This window comes from Thrips palmi, unplaced genomic scaffold, assembly GCF_012932325.1.
Source record: "Thrips palmi isolate BJ-2018 unplaced genomic scaffold, TpBJ-2018v1 HiC_scaffold_18, whole genome shotgun sequence".
NCBI classification, from domain to species: domain Eukaryota; kingdom Metazoa; phylum Arthropoda; class Insecta; order Thysanoptera; family Thripidae; genus Thrips; species Thrips palmi.
In genome coordinates, this window is record NW_023144627.1 from 20,668,862 (window position 1) to 20,682,712 (window position 13,851).

The 13,851-nt window shown below is 40.5% G+C and overlaps 3 protein-coding genes across 5 annotated transcripts; 1 reads left to right on the forward strand and 2 right to left on the reverse strand.

Moving 5' to 3' along the window:
- Positions 1 to 91: 91 nt before the first annotated feature.
- Positions 92 to 5,537, reverse strand: LOC117644400 (OTU domain-containing protein 5-B). Its single transcript, XM_034383823.1, has 8 exons — positions 5,180 to 5,537; positions 4,548 to 4,696; positions 4,268 to 4,460; positions 3,987 to 4,142; positions 3,738 to 3,894; positions 3,438 to 3,649; positions 2,881 to 3,358; positions 92 to 2,790 (listed from the first exon to the last, which is right to left on the reverse strand). Exons 1-8 carry the CDS (start codon positions 5,294 to 5,296, stop codon positions 2,624 to 2,626), a joined length of 1,629 nt encoding a protein of 542 aa, XP_034239714.1. The 5' UTR covers positions 5,297 to 5,537; the 3' UTR covers positions 92 to 2,623.
- A 105-nt stretch (positions 5,538 to 5,642) lies between these two features.
- Positions 5,643 to 8,199, forward strand: LOC117644402 (N-acetylglucosamine-6-phosphate deacetylase). Its single transcript, XM_034383826.1, has 8 exons — positions 5,643 to 6,014; positions 6,087 to 6,226; positions 6,296 to 6,430; positions 6,519 to 6,648; positions 6,772 to 6,860; positions 6,950 to 7,091; positions 7,186 to 7,362; positions 7,449 to 8,199. The coding sequence occupies exons 1-8, from the start codon at positions 5,813 to 5,815 to the stop codon at positions 7,631 to 7,633; spliced, it is 1,200 nt and encodes a 399-aa protein (XP_034239717.1). The 5' UTR covers positions 5,643 to 5,812; the 3' UTR covers positions 7,634 to 8,199.
- Positions 8,200 to 8,248: 49 nt separating this feature from the next.
- LOC117644406 (histone deacetylase complex subunit SAP30 homolog) lies at positions 8,249 to 11,688 on the reverse strand. Of its 3 annotated transcripts, none has more exons than XM_034383835.1 (4): positions 11,531 to 11,688; positions 10,451 to 10,633; positions 10,155 to 10,370; positions 8,249 to 10,064 (listed from the first exon to the last, which is right to left on the reverse strand). In XM_034383835.1, the coding sequence occupies exons 2-4, from the start codon at positions 10,619 to 10,621 to the stop codon at positions 9,945 to 9,947; spliced, it is 507 nt and encodes a 168-aa protein (XP_034239726.1). In that variant the 5' UTR covers positions 10,622 to 10,633; positions 11,531 to 11,688; the 3' UTR covers positions 8,249 to 9,944. The 3 variants fall into 3 exon arrangements, with proteins under 3 accessions (XP_034239726.1, XP_034239728.1, XP_034239727.1); XM_034383837.1 differs by lacking the exon at positions 11,531 to 11,688 and adding an exon at positions 11,372 to 11,500; XM_034383836.1 differs by lacking the exon at positions 11,531 to 11,688 and adding an exon at positions 10,928 to 11,286.
- Between the last annotated feature and the right edge of the window lie 2,163 nt (positions 11,689 to 13,851).

Consider the following 13,851-nt stretch of genomic DNA (forward strand, 5'->3'; position numbering starts at 1 on the left):
ACTTATTACAATTCCTCCCAGTTTTCCCTTAAATATATTGATTGATCCAGTATTGATACTGGAATGAAGTGAAACATAACAACATTGGGTATAATTTTACAACCATCTATTTATTTTAAATGTGCTTGTCCTCATTCCTTTATAATATTGTAAAAACAAAGTCAGAGCAAGACGTTCACAAGATAATATTGAGCTCCTGAATCCAAGGCAGGCGTTACTCCAGAGCAGTTACAGAAACCACAGGAGAAGGTCTTCCTCCTCTATGTACACACAAAGAAGTCAGGAAACTCATTTCTAAACTGTGACCAAGGAGTCACAATGTTTTCCCAATCTTACAGACTGGTTAAGGAATCGATGCAAACATAAAATAAATAGTAAAGTATGCAATAAAGGCATGTCCACGTTTTCATACATGCACATACGTTTCAGTACATAGCAATAATCTATCAGGGATACATCATAAACTATATAAGAATTCAGTATAAATCTTCAAATTAAAGCTCAAGCCTCTATATAACATTCAAGAACTCAAGAAAAACTAACATCTACATTTTTAAACATACTGTCTACACTATCATAAAGTACAAGCAAGGTTTGAATGTTTTCTGCACTTACAGAGGCTTAAAACCCAGCGAAATAATCACAGATCTTGGTGCATAAGCGCCTTATTTCTCTCTACCCTGCAACTCCGTTGAAGGGTTGGGAACATCACATGGGCTTGAATGGAGCAAGAACATCTGCAAATGCTTACCTACAGTATTTTTCTGCATCACTGCTCTGATCCCACAAGGAAAAAAAAATTCTACAGGCTTATCTCAAGGTAGTTAAGTTTTTCTGACTTTTAAAAGATAAACTTTGAAGTAAGGAAAGTATTCCAATGTAAGCAAACATAACAAAAGTTTTGAATGGAATAAAATATGCAATGCAAGAAATGAATAGATTTCCAATTTTAAATCCAACAGGATGCTTTGGTATTTCCACTAGCTTGTGGCAGGGGAGTATATACAAAGTGCAATTCACAAATTACAAAACCAATCATGGAACAGTGAAACAGAGCGATTTTGCACATATAGATAGTTTTCCACAGATTTTTAAGTTATGGAGGGCAATTAAGAAACAAGTACATGTGTTTTGTATATTAATTTTAAATATTGCTTAAAAATTTCACAACCTATTGTATGATAATATTTCACATGTTATGACATGTATTTCCTTCAGAAGAAAAGCATACAATAAACCAAAACAAGTCTATAAAACTTACAACAGAAAAACAATGACATTAAATAAAGGTAGGTAACATGAATCAGAGTTCACAGGCACTCAGAGAAACGCCATCTCATTGGCAGTGCTCTTGGAGCATCTATTGCAACTGGGGACAATTACAGGTCAAAAAGCTAATGGAAGAAATAAAATCAACCCTCTGCCTGCAGTTCAAACAAATGAATCTGTTGAATGTAGACTAGTAAAGAACTTCACAATTTTTGATCAATTAAATTATTATTTCCTTTTGAAAGAAGACGACATTAGTTTAGGAGAGTCTTAAATAGAACTAAATCACAATGTTACATGAATGTTTCCTTAAGAAACAAGCTACATAGAATATGATATTTTAAGTTAAAAAGCAGAAGCCAGTTAAATAGACATCACGAATATCAGCAGTATTTAACTTACAAGTGTAAGTAAACCAAATGCAGATTTCTGGCCATTTCCAGTATCAAACTTTGAATAGAACATAACATTTTTTTAAATCACAGTAATGAGCAAAAACTCTTTCAGAGGAATTGCCAGACACTTTCGACAAGCTCCAATATGTGCTTATGCACTAATGGCAGAGGCTGAACTGAAACACTCTGAATACGAAGCTGTTATCATAGACAAGACATCACACATTAGTTGGTGAAGAAACAATGGAAGTGGCCAGGACTTACAACTGAGTATTTCACACTCTATCTTGATCTGAGAAAGCATGAATGCATATGTTTATGCAATTTAGTAGGTATCACATATCACAAAGATAAGATTTTTTTTTTGACAAAAAAAAAAGAAACAACACAAACAAAAACAAACAAATGGCAAATAAGTAACCCACTTTTAAAACTTGACATCAAAACTGCTCACACCAGGAAATGTAAAACAGCTCGAAAAATTTAGACATCTTGGTGCAAAACAAAGATGAGAAACTGGTCTAATTAGACATTCTGAAACCAATTTTAGACTGAGATTTAAACAATATTGTTTAGGTAACCAAAGCTATCAGCTGTTTGATAAGTCTCAAACTGCTTACACAAAATCAATTTGCTCCCTGTAGCATTTGGCTCCACAAACTAAGGCAAAAAGAAAAGTTTTGCTTAAATTAATAATGCTGGATAAGAAAGAACATGAAAAAAACCCTCTAGAACAAACAAATAATTATTGCAATTGAACCAAACCCAAGCCTGAATGGGCCTAACAAAAACTGTATTCAAAAGGAACAACTCGCACTCACACACCCACACACAAAAAAAAAACAACAACAGACGGACACACATACACACACACACACATTCAACTTCCTGAAGAAAGAAGTTCAGAAAGCAGTCCTTGAAATGATGTTCATAATATACAGGAATTTTGATTGGTAAGGCTACCGAGTGGAAGGACCTGCTTCACAATCGTACATACTCCCAGAAGAAGAAGTAGATGGCTGAGGGTCATCACTCTGGGATCGCTTCTTCAGCCCATCAATGTACTCTTGTTGAGAGGTTGCAAGGACCTGAGCCAGAATACCAGCATCATCCCATTCACTGAGACCTGAAAGATAAAGAGAAACAGGAAATGGGCAATGAAGCAACAATATATCTTCAGATGAGGATAACACTGCCTGACGCAATAATTACATACCAAACATTTCAGGAGGCAAGAGATTCAAGAAGGATGCTGTTTCCATCAATTTGAAACCCTCAATATCACTGACATTCTCTCTTGGAGGAGGGCTTGTTGTTGGGTTTCCATTGGTGTCGCCCTCCGATTTGTTGGCCGAGGTGGAGCAGCCCGATGTGTCACTAGACGTTGATGTGGATGCAACCGAGTGGGAGGGATCGTCACGGCTGCTGCAAGGCGACGAGCGGGGAGAGGCCCGCGGGGAATTTCTCGGAGGAGTGCTAACACTCAAGCGGCTTCGAGGCGATTGTCGAGGTGACTGACGGAGCTCCAAAGAAGTCACAGTCGCACTTGAAGTGGCAGTTGCAGAGTGAAGAGCTTTATCACGCTTTTCATTGTCTTTGATCCACTGCAGATAACTGTCCCTGGCCACCTGTTCTTCAATGGCTTCATTTGTTGCCTCCCAGTCAGTGGCGCGTAGCTTGTCCTCCAGCATAGTCTAGAAACAAACCCAATAAAGAAGTGAACTTGCTTCTTGTACATGTTCATTAAATTTGCAAGGTTTGCTCTCAATGTACCTGCTCAATTGCTAACTCTTCACTATGGCGAGTGACATCTTTGATCAAATTGCGATCTGCTGAGCCAGGGGAATACCCTGGTAAACCCAAACCCACACCGATAGTTGCTTTGTATGGGTCAACAATGCTATTGTAATGGCTACCTCGCTGATAAGACAAGCGTATCGGATCATTGTCTGTTTTATGCATGCCATGAAATGTGTTTATGGGATCTGGAATTGCACACATAAGGGTGAGAAAGAGGCACTTGGCAGAGATGTTATTCAATCAGAAGTACAGGATTGCAAAAAAACTGCTTACCACTGCGGTAGCAGAAAACCTCAACAGGTCGATTGTACATTTCACTCATAGCTTGCATCTCAATGTGATTGCCATGCACATTGTGTTTTCGTTTCCGATTCACATAAGATCCAACATCCTCAGTCAAGTATTGAGAGAAGAAATCTCTGTTTGCAGACTGGAATAATTTAAAGACAAATTATGATGTGGGTTACAGACCACAATTTTAAAAGAACAAAACATCCAGAGGGAGCAGAAAATTGTTCTTACAATGTAGTCCATGCAATGATTACGGACAACAGCATGCATCTCTTGGTCTCCATATACTTGATCTGCAATAGACCTGAAAAGGCATGCTCCATCCTGACCCATCTGCTTGATAACAAAGCCTCGCTTACGCATTAGTTTCTCAAAGCGGCGGTCTCTCTGCAATCAAGAAAATAAAAGTGTGTTCATTCAGGAACTGAAAGGTAGAGGTAAATAAAGATCTTCCAGAATGTTGGCTCCCGCCTCGTACTGGCTCAAATTTTATTATTTTAATAACAACTTACCTCCTGCCATTCCGCTTCTGTCAAATCCTGAGATTCACAGAAACCATATTCATCCCCACTGTTATAACCGCAGGAAGTGTTGTTATAATCTTCCATATGCTGGGCATCAGAGGGGCCTGCTTTTGGGGAAGAACTTGGAGGCGGTGATGCAGTTCCATTGCGCTCTCTGTCTCTAAGCTTGCTGCGAGTGGTCCTGCAAATAGCAATGCACCTTCAGAGGTTGCAAACACACTTCCAAGACAAAACAAACCTTTCAAAGTAATGAACCAAAGTATGGTACCTGTGTGGGCTTGCTCGATGCCTCCGCTTGCTGTGACTTGGTCCACTATCATGGGAGCTGGAGCTCAATTGAGGACGCTTTTCTTCCCTCTGGAGCGGCCAGCACAAGGGAGAGCCCAGGCGTTCATGGTTCATCTGCTCATTGTTTTGCTAAAACGAAGAAACATACGTGGTTATAAACAGGAGGCCCCACCTAGTGAACAAACTTAACACAATCGAGGGCCAAGTTTCCCTTCCTGACTCTAGAATGATGAAATAGGATGACACAGGATGAAGGCCATTAATCACATCATTCATCAATGTAAAGTGGGTTATTGAAACAGGTGAACAGTCACTGTCAGACTGGGGTTGTGTCCCTATCCTCATAAACCAGGAAGTGGTGAAACCTAAAGAATCCTTGGCACAGTTTAGATTCCACAGATAAGCAGGCATGGGGCAACTAGATGAGCCTCTATGGCCCACCCATAAGCTACACAAAGTAAACAAGGCACATATGGGCGTGTGCTCTGACAGGCAGTGCGAAAGCTGGGAGACCGGGGAAGTCCAAGAAGAACTCCCTGACAAGACGGCCAGGGGCTCAGATGACCTGTTTGCGACCAAATATGGCTCTATCTAACCTATCAATACACGAACCTGGGAGTGATTGGGCATCGATCCGTGAGCGAGTGCCCCAGCATGATGGCTGGACGTCTCCGCGGCCTCTGGCTCGGACTTCCCTTGAGAGGGTTTCTTTTTGGAAAGAATAGTCATTGTTCTTGAGCGCAAACACCTCTTTAAGCATTAAATCCGAGGGGGACAGGGGTAAAAGGCACTTTTCGCGAGACAGGATGACGGGATCACGGTCACAAAATGGAGTTTGTCGTTCTTGAACAGCCTTGCCAACGGAGCAACGCGATTTCTAGGGTGATCAGTGGTGCCAACATGCAGAGTGCAGGGATAGAAATCAAGTTGGAAAGACGAAGACGACGCAGCAACGTCAAGATGCTGTCCCTGACTCTCTTCTGCTCCGTGCAAAATTGATGACAGTCTAAAATAAGCACTCCGTGTCACTGCTTTGCAGTGTACTTTTTATTTCTAGTGACTGACGTTCACAGTATGGCAAATTCATGAACTATGTATGAAAAACTGAGGCGTTTGTTTACGTTTACGTTTTAATTGGGCTGCTACGAGCAGCTGATAAAGTGTCCTACATTCATGTGAGGCTTGTCAGTGAAACTTTGGAGGTCCAGTTGAACTTTAGTCTCTGCACGGAGCCACTGGCCGAAAATGAGTCGTGATTTCATTCTGCAATTCACCAACTGTTTTATTATTCGAGATCATTCTGTTGTAAAGGATGATCTGTGGGTTAGGAACGGTAAATTCATTGATCCAGAAAAGGTTTTCTTTGACGAGAAAACACCTGCAAGTCAAAAACATGATTGTGCCGGGGCCCTGATTGCACCAGGTTTTATTGAACTACAAGTTAATGGTAACTATTGCTGTTCGTTTCTTAGTGCTGTTAAACCGAAGAATGACACTAACTTCCCTTTTTCTTGGAAAGGTGGGTTCGGAATTGATTTTTCTCACAACACGGAAAATATTGAAGCAGGCATTGAGATAGTGGCCCGTGGCCTTCTCGCTCATGGTGTCACATCTTTCTGTCCAACCCTTGTGACATCCACCCCTGAGGTTTACCAGAAGGTTTGTGTCGTCCTTGTCACATTTATTCTCTTTTGTGGTTTCCTCTCAAGTTCCAATTGTATTTTTCAGGTGCTTCCTAAGTTGAAGCCAACTCAAGGTGGACTGCATGGGGCCTCCATCCTTGGAGCCCATTTGGAAGGACCATTTATCAACAAACTAAAGAAAGGAGCCCATGATGAGAATACCATTACTGATCTCAAAGAGGTCTGTCTTCACAGATAGCTGGGAATGTAGTTAACTAAGCAAACTGAAACTGGTTTCACTCGAGTTACTTATGTTTCTGTGATTGCAGGGTCCAAAATCTCTCCTGAATGTGTACGGGTCTGTGGAGAACGCCTGCATTGTCACACTAGCTCCTGAGCTACCTGGAGCAACTGATGTTACAGAATGGTTGACAAAGCAGGGAGTTACGGTCTCCTTAGGTTGGCAAAAAAAAAAGAAATAGAAAAAAAGCAATAGAAATTTGAAAAAAAAGAAAACAAAACACTGTTTGTTGGTAGGTGTTCATTCTTTTAATCTGCCTAATTCTGTTTTGCGTTGATCAGGTCATTCCATGGCAAGTTTGCAAGAGGGCCTTGAGGCAGTGCATTGTGGTGCATCATTCATAACTCACCTATTCAATGCAATGCTCCCAGTAAGTTTCATAAAGTTCAACTGTTTCATTTTTGAAACTCCCCAAAATTTCTATCATTTTTATTTTTCTCAACTTTAATTTTTTTTTAGTTTCACCATAGAGACCCAGGATTAGTAGGTCTGCTATCATCAGATATGCCTGAAGGGCGGTCTATTTTTTATGGTATTATTTCTGATGGTGTGCACACCCATCCTGCAGCTCTTCGTATTGCGCACAGAGTTCATCCGAAAGGTTTGCTTGTATTTTATACTACTGATTTGGTTTCTGTTCTGTGCTTCATTATACTTTACTTTGTTTAACTAATATATCTTAATGCCATTATCAGGACTGGTACTGGTGACTGATGCTATTTCAGCTTTGGGATTAGAAGAAGGTACTCACAAAATTGGCCAGTACACAATTGAGATTCGTGATCAAAAGGCATTTATAGCTGGCACAAATACACTCTGTGGTAGTATTGCAAATATGATTGAGTGTGTTAAGCATTTCAAGGAGGCAACAGGTAACTTGGAGCAGGCTGAATCCTTTGTTAACTCTCATATTTTCAATCAAATTTACACTCTCTTTTTACATCTTTTTTATAAAAAGGTTGCAGCACAGTTGAAGCTATTGAGGCTGCCACTCTGCACCCTGCCAGAGTGTTGGGATTGGAAAAAAAAATAGGCACTCTTGCTTACGGAGCTGATGCTGATTTTGTCATGCTCAATTCCAAGAACCTATCCTTGAAGTCTACCTGGATTGCAGGCAATTGTGTTTTCAAAAGTGATGTCTAATGGTTGACACAGTGTTCGATGTATCAAGAACATACGTACTTTCAAGACTGATTTAAAGTTTTTCTGTTAATTTTTTCATGGTTTATGCATTTTACTCATGATTTCATTCATGACGTTTGTGATTTGTTACTTATTTTTGCCATATCTACCACCTCAAGGTTCAGCGCTGCCTTATGAATGACTTAATAAGGCTACAGTCAGCTGGTATGAGTGGAATTGTTTTAACTGTGGTCATTCCATAAGTATTAAAAGATTCAATCCGAGTTCTAAATGCTTGCAACATTGAAGATTTTTAATGCTGCTGTTCAAATTTGTATTATGCAACCTGCATGTTGGGTGCTCTTTTAATATCTGTCATAAAAATGTGATGTTTATCTGTGATTTTGGTTGCCTAGTAGTGGATTTTTGAAAATATTTTTTTATCAGACCTTTTACTGACTTAGAGAGAATGTTATGTTGATTCATCCTTTTCTATTTGTATTTTGGTATGTTCTCTCTAGGTTACTACTTGCTGTTTCCATTCTTTGACTTGTACAATCCCGAAAATATATTTATAGACATTTCAACTAAGCATTAATTTAAGTAAGAAGATGGGAAGAAAAAATTGGGCACAAATACACATGATGAAGTTTATTTAATGGGCAATGTAGAACAAGAATTAAGTTGATTGGAAATGTCTCATTCTCATCCTACTTCTATGGCTTTAAAGTATAGCTTGTCTACTGGACACAGCCCTCTACATTATGAACTGACATAAGTAAAAGATGGTAACTCATAAAGTTCATTAAGGTATTCAGTTTTTCAATTGTGCATATAAATATAGTAGGGTATTATTCCTCCAGCAATGGTCTCAGACACACAAAAAAATAAAGGATTGGTAAAAATTAACAAACATTCAGAAAAAGTGTCCAGAACGAGCTTGGCCTCAACTGTGATAACAAATATTTTAGTGGACAGTATCTGAATCACAGTGAACAAAACCCACCAATACAAATCTACAAATATAGGTCTAAATAAAGCTACTTATCAGCTAGCTAGCTAGCTTCAGATACATCAAAATTGATGAACACAAAATTGCCTCCAAGAACATAAAACAATGAATGGACAACCATAAATTTAAAAGCAACAAAAAATACTATTTCAAAAGTGATTGAAGTAATTAATGAGATACATTTGAAATACTAATTCCTCATAAAATATTATGAATTCATAGCCATTTTACTTATCAGTTACTTAATGTAAACAAAACCTTACAGGGCTCATCTAAGTTGATGGCCGCCAATTTTATGTTACTCAGAAGGAAGCACTCTTGGGTGGAATGAAAACCACTTACATATAGCCAGGTAACCATGAGATTGAGCACCATGTGGCAGGCAAGAGCGACCTTCAACCACAAAGCTACAATAAGCAGTCTCCGCTTATTAGTAGGAAGAGTAAGGCCAACAATAAAATAAAACAACAATTGCATCAACATGGCACAGTCAATACTCATAGCTGTAACTGTCGTAACATGATATCACACCTTTGCAACCTTAAAAGTAATTGATGTTTCCCCAGCCCTTCTGAGAGAAAATTTTTACAAGCCTAGAGCGTCAACAAAAAGCCACTGTTTTTTTTTAAAAAAAGAATACTAAGCTTACAAGAGGAATGAGTGCAATGATCATAAGTGTGAACTACTGCTGGTAAGCAAGCATAGAAGATTCTAGCAATACTACGGAAGTAGAAACTACCCTGTCATATCTGAGAGCAGCATTTAACTTCTTCACTACATACTTGATGATATAAAAGAAGACAAATAGCAGATAGACTTAATGTGTAAATGATCACATAGAAGATTATTAAAGCTTTATGTCAATTGAAGACTTTTAGTGATTTTAGCAAGGCTACACTAACTCTCACAATTTATAACACTTCATCATAAACTCAACAGAACCAATAGTATGACACTGAGTAACATTATAAAATGCAGAATTTGAGAACTGCAGAACAATCTTCAAGATCATGAACACAAGTCAATTCAAACAAGACTAGGGGGCCAGATTAGGCTGGTTAGAAACCATGTAATGATAGATACAAAGTAGGTTCTACATCAATATAACAAATTCATAAGTTTCTTATTTCTCCATGATGAGAAGCTTGACAAACAATTAGAAAAGGAGCAATAACAAATACAGTTCATAGTGCCTATGGCATCCTTTTAGTTAAAAGGATAAAATTTCTTTTAAAAGAAAACAAAATACTTTAGTACATATAAATTATATGATAAAATAAAATTTATTAAAACCTACCTACAATCTAGTGGTACATTATTTCAAATGGAGTCACCGTTCCTCTGTTCAAGTTTATTGCTATTTGACTTAACAGTGTAAATGAAAAATGTCAAAGCCTCCTTTTCTATGACTGGTATTGTTTTGAAGTGCTTCATTAACACCTGCAATCAATAAAAAAATTTCCAGTAGTTACAAAATGAACCAAAGCCTTCTTTCATAGTTATTATGTTACAGTGATCTTTGATACTTACATCGGCAAGCTGAGCTTTGTTGAGGCCTGGTCGGGTCGAAACTTTGTAATGTTTCTTGTAGCGGCGCAGGGTATTAACTTGGAGCTGGAAAAGGTCCACCTCAGGCAGATCAGTGTCTGTTTCATTGGAGTCATCTTCAGAATCCTTTCTTCGCCTTTTGGTCCTTGCGCACTGGATCATGTTCTTGTGGTAGTCGCAGATGTATATGTGCCGTGCCTAGCCAATCACAAAACGTTTCCATTAGCAAAAACGCTAAGAAAATGGGACAAATGCACATGGATAAAAGTGACACTCACCATAGCATCCAAGTGTAACCGGAGTCGCCTCTGGGTGACAGTCTTTTGAATGCGTTTGCTGTAGGAGGCATTGCCAGCGATGCGTTTGCACCTGTCCCCCTCATCCACCAGACAGCAGACCTGGTCGGGAGCGCCTCGAGAGTCTTCCTCTCCTGTGCTGAACCCATTCATCTTGAACAAGATCTGAAAACAGAAAAGACGACAGATGAAGCTAAATGTCGAGCTAGAGGGAAAAGGAATCATCCTCATGCACCACGGAACCCTCGACAAAAGCTCCGCAAGCTTGAACAAAATTTGCTCAACAATGATTGTAAAATGTTCATCGGAGCAATCACTGCATACTACAAGCACCGCCATTCACAGAAATTAAAACTTGACGTGAAATGTGCCCTGCCAGCAGTGCGACTCAGTGATAGCACCAAGGTCAGAAGAGCCACCCAGCAGCAGGCTGAGACCCACACAACACCTGCCACTTACACTGATAAATGAACACTTCTCTGCCCGTTTCTTTGCGCCCTACAACGGCGACTGCGGCGGTTTGCAAGCAGCAACGGGCATGCAGCGGGAGGGTTACCCCAACCCATATTGTCACGGCGACCAACGCGTTGACGACACAGCAGTAGCGGCAGACGCCAGGCCTGCAGAAAGCAGAACGCACACCCATGGCGAAGCTGCGGGAGTCAACAGCCAGCGGCGTGTTATCCAAACTGGAGGCAGATGTAGAGAGCGGCCCTGGACCTGCGCTTCCACGATTTGCTAAGCTCGAAACGCGTTCGCGTTCGCACGATCAGCAACAGCGGCTCGGAGGCAGACACCTCACTTTCACAGACACTGCAGGAACAAAGCAGTTTTAACGCTGGCACAGGCACGCGCAGCTTAAGGTGGCCTCAGCCCTCAGCGAATTTCTCTGGAGCAAACTACCTCGGCCGCAGAAACCCTCGGAACAGTGCACTTGTGTTTCTGCTTCTGCTAAAAACGTGACACACCGCAAGCAGATAATGGGCTTCCTATCGGAGCAACCCAATTTTCACTCCCGAACTCTCGAAAGTCCTAACAAACACACAAACAGCAGTCACTCACGTGGTGTACGAGTCGCAGAGGACGAAAACTCCACAAATGCACAGCAAACAGTCGAAAATACTCAAACACACCGCGTCGTCAGAGAGCAAGACTTTCGTAGCAGAGGGCAGAGGGCCGCAGATTCAGTTGTTGTTGTGACTCTCGGGTAAAAAGAAAAGTAGAAGAACAGCTTTCTGGTTGGCCTAACGAGGAGACTCTAATCAAATGCACCACTAATTCGCACATCCTTTTAGATTGGCGAGCTGGTAAAGCTCCGCTAAATTGACCATCAGCTAGAAACTGAAATTCAATTAAGTTACGGATTGTAATATTACTGCCTCCACTTAACATAGGTTTCATTTCTATTTTCTCGTAACGTAAAACTTTCGTCTGCTTTGTGTATTTAAAATTATTTGCCGCCCGTATGAGAGCGGGCCTGCCATTGGCCGGTGGGACGCGCTTTCATTGTCAGCAACGCGCTCCCTGATTGGCCGAATCTTGGCGCGGAATCCGAATCCAGCCAATGGCAGGCCGCCTGGGCTCCCTATGCTTTGCTCACGTTGTAGTGCAGTAGCGTGGGGTCGCTAGTCTCTGTTCGCTGGTATACCGAGTCAACACAGGTAGGATTATTTTATATTCGTGCTTTCTTGTGTTGTCAGAAGTTGTGTTACTCAGAATCGAAGCTCTGAAATTTGTCGAACCTACTTAGGTAAGCAGTGATATTGACCGTACTTGCGAAGTATACGAGTAAAATATGGGAATGGCTACGTTGTATTTGAAACCGTCAAAGCAATGGCTGCCATAAGCAAAGCATAGGGCTCGGGTTGGTCTGAATGAAAGCGGCGTTTCGTCTCTTTCGCATCGCGGCTGGCCATTGTCCTTCGGCGGAATCGCGGTTGAATTTTGGAGCTAATTTTTGCGCGTAGCTGCGGTGAGTAAAGTGATGTAGGTGGTGGGTTTTCCGCGGTGAAACGGTTGGCCGTAGAGAGAATGGCAGCTGTTGGAGTTCCTAGCCCCGGCCCATCGCCAGCCAGTCAGCCCGGCCTTTATATCCTTATGGGCCTTACGTGTGTAGCATTACGGAGGTTCGTATACGGGGATTTGAAATGTTCAAATTTTGTTGAACAACAGTGACACGGTCTTAAGTTGAACAAGCGGGGATGCCTGAGCATTAAATTAACGTTAGTTTGAGTCATAAAATGAGCTATTGACCTCTCTTTGTCCTATTTTTTCACGAAATTAGGGCTAGGGTGATCGTAGGTTTCGGCTTGCTGGCTGCGCGGGGCGGATGGTACTGATTTGCGTTAAAGGTACCTCGGGGGTTAGGGCCCTCGGCAAATTAAATTTAGTAAATGTGCGGTCGTTAACGATTTTTTTAAAAGCAAAATGGCGATCTTTTCTATTCTTTCACTCAGAGGAAAGGGGACATGAAGGTCAAACGATGGTTATGGTATTAAATGTATGGCTGTCATCAGCAACCTGGATTTTTGTGGAACTGAAGTGTAAATGTTTGATCACAAATACCATAACCTCGAAGTTGCTTCATTGCCATTCTTTCTTAATTGGTGAATTCTTTTTCTCGACCATGTCTTTTTGAGATGATTGATGTCACTCTGTATGAAACTGCCTTCGAACGTTGTTCCTCCAGACCTTATTATTACTTTATTTTTACACGTTAAAATATATTTAATACCATTGCACCATTACATTGTACCAGTGTATTTTAGAAATTGGTACTTTCAGTGAATGTTTGGGCCCTGGGGCTAATTATGACTGCCCCCTCGTGTGACGTGACAGTCCTCCATCTTCAAAACGGCTTAACGAGTGCTTTTAGACTGCAATTTTAGCGTCTTGCATTTTTGAATGCCGCAATAGTTTTCGAATTTTCTGTATTGCAATTTTGATAACGTTTGCAAAATTTTTATTTACATTTTTATTTTGCCAATAGATCCCCTTTCAGAAAATCAATTGTGCTTTCACTAAATTGGAATGCTGAGTTCTTTTAATATTCATTTTGTTTTGTTTTATTAATTTATTGCTTGACCTGAAGTGTAAAATTAGGCAAATTGCAGTCATTCATTATTTCTGGTACCCACTTCAGTAGACTATACTGTATGTAGTTCAGTGTTGGCGACGAGAGCCGCTTGCAGTGTCATATGAAATCGTAATCCTGTTCTGTGTCCTGGTGTTTTCTATGTCCAGCAGTTCTTTTTTTTTCACACTGATAGTTCAGAAATCTATGCTATGCTTGCGAAGGGTATGACTTAATTGTTTTCAGGCTTCATGTATATGTTCAGTGTCCTACTTAGCGTTTCCAGGTTTCCAGATTCATGCAAGATTTT

What these genes read in the sequence shown, in the direction of transcription:
- LOC117644406 (XM_034383835.1), bottom strand. Translation starts at nt 10,621, where the DNA reads ATGAATGGGTTCAGCACAGGAGAGGAAGACTCTCGAGGCGCTCCCGAC. An exon ending in GGTTACACTTGGATGCTATG is followed by an intron (nt 10,371 to 10,450) that starts GTGAGTGTCACT and finishes GTGATTGGCTAG; the next exon opens with GCACGGCACATATACATCTG. An exon ending in ACAAAGCTCAGCTTGCCGAT is followed by an intron (nt 10,065 to 10,154) that starts GTAAGTATCAAA and finishes TATTGATTGCAG; the next exon opens with GTGTTAATGAAGCACTTCAA.
- LOC117644400 (XM_034383823.1), bottom strand. Translation starts at nt 5,296, where the DNA reads ATGACTATTCTTTCCAAAAAGAAACCCTCTCAAGGGAAGTCCGAGCCA. An exon ending in CGATGCCCAATCACTCCCAG is followed by an intron (nt 4,697 to 5,179) that starts GTTCGTGTATTG and finishes TCTTCGTTTTAG; the next exon opens with CAAAACAATGAGCAGATGAA. An exon ending in AAGAGTTAGCAATTGAGCAG is followed by an intron (nt 3,359 to 3,437) that starts GTACATTGAGAG and finishes GTTTGTTTCTAG; the next exon opens with ACTATGCTGGAGGACAAGCT.
- LOC117644402 (XM_034383826.1), top strand. Translation starts at nt 5,813, where the DNA reads ATGAGTCGTGATTTCATTCTGCAATTCACCAACTGTTTTATTATTCGA. An exon ending in CCATTACTGATCTCAAAGAG is followed by an intron (nt 6,431 to 6,518) that starts GTCTGTCTTCAC and finishes CTGTGATTGCAG; the next exon opens with GGTCCAAAATCTCTCCTGAA. An exon ending in GGGAGTTACGGTCTCCTTAG is followed by an intron (nt 6,649 to 6,771) that starts GTTGGCAAAAAA and finishes TGCGTTGATCAG; the next exon opens with GTCATTCCATGGCAAGTTTG.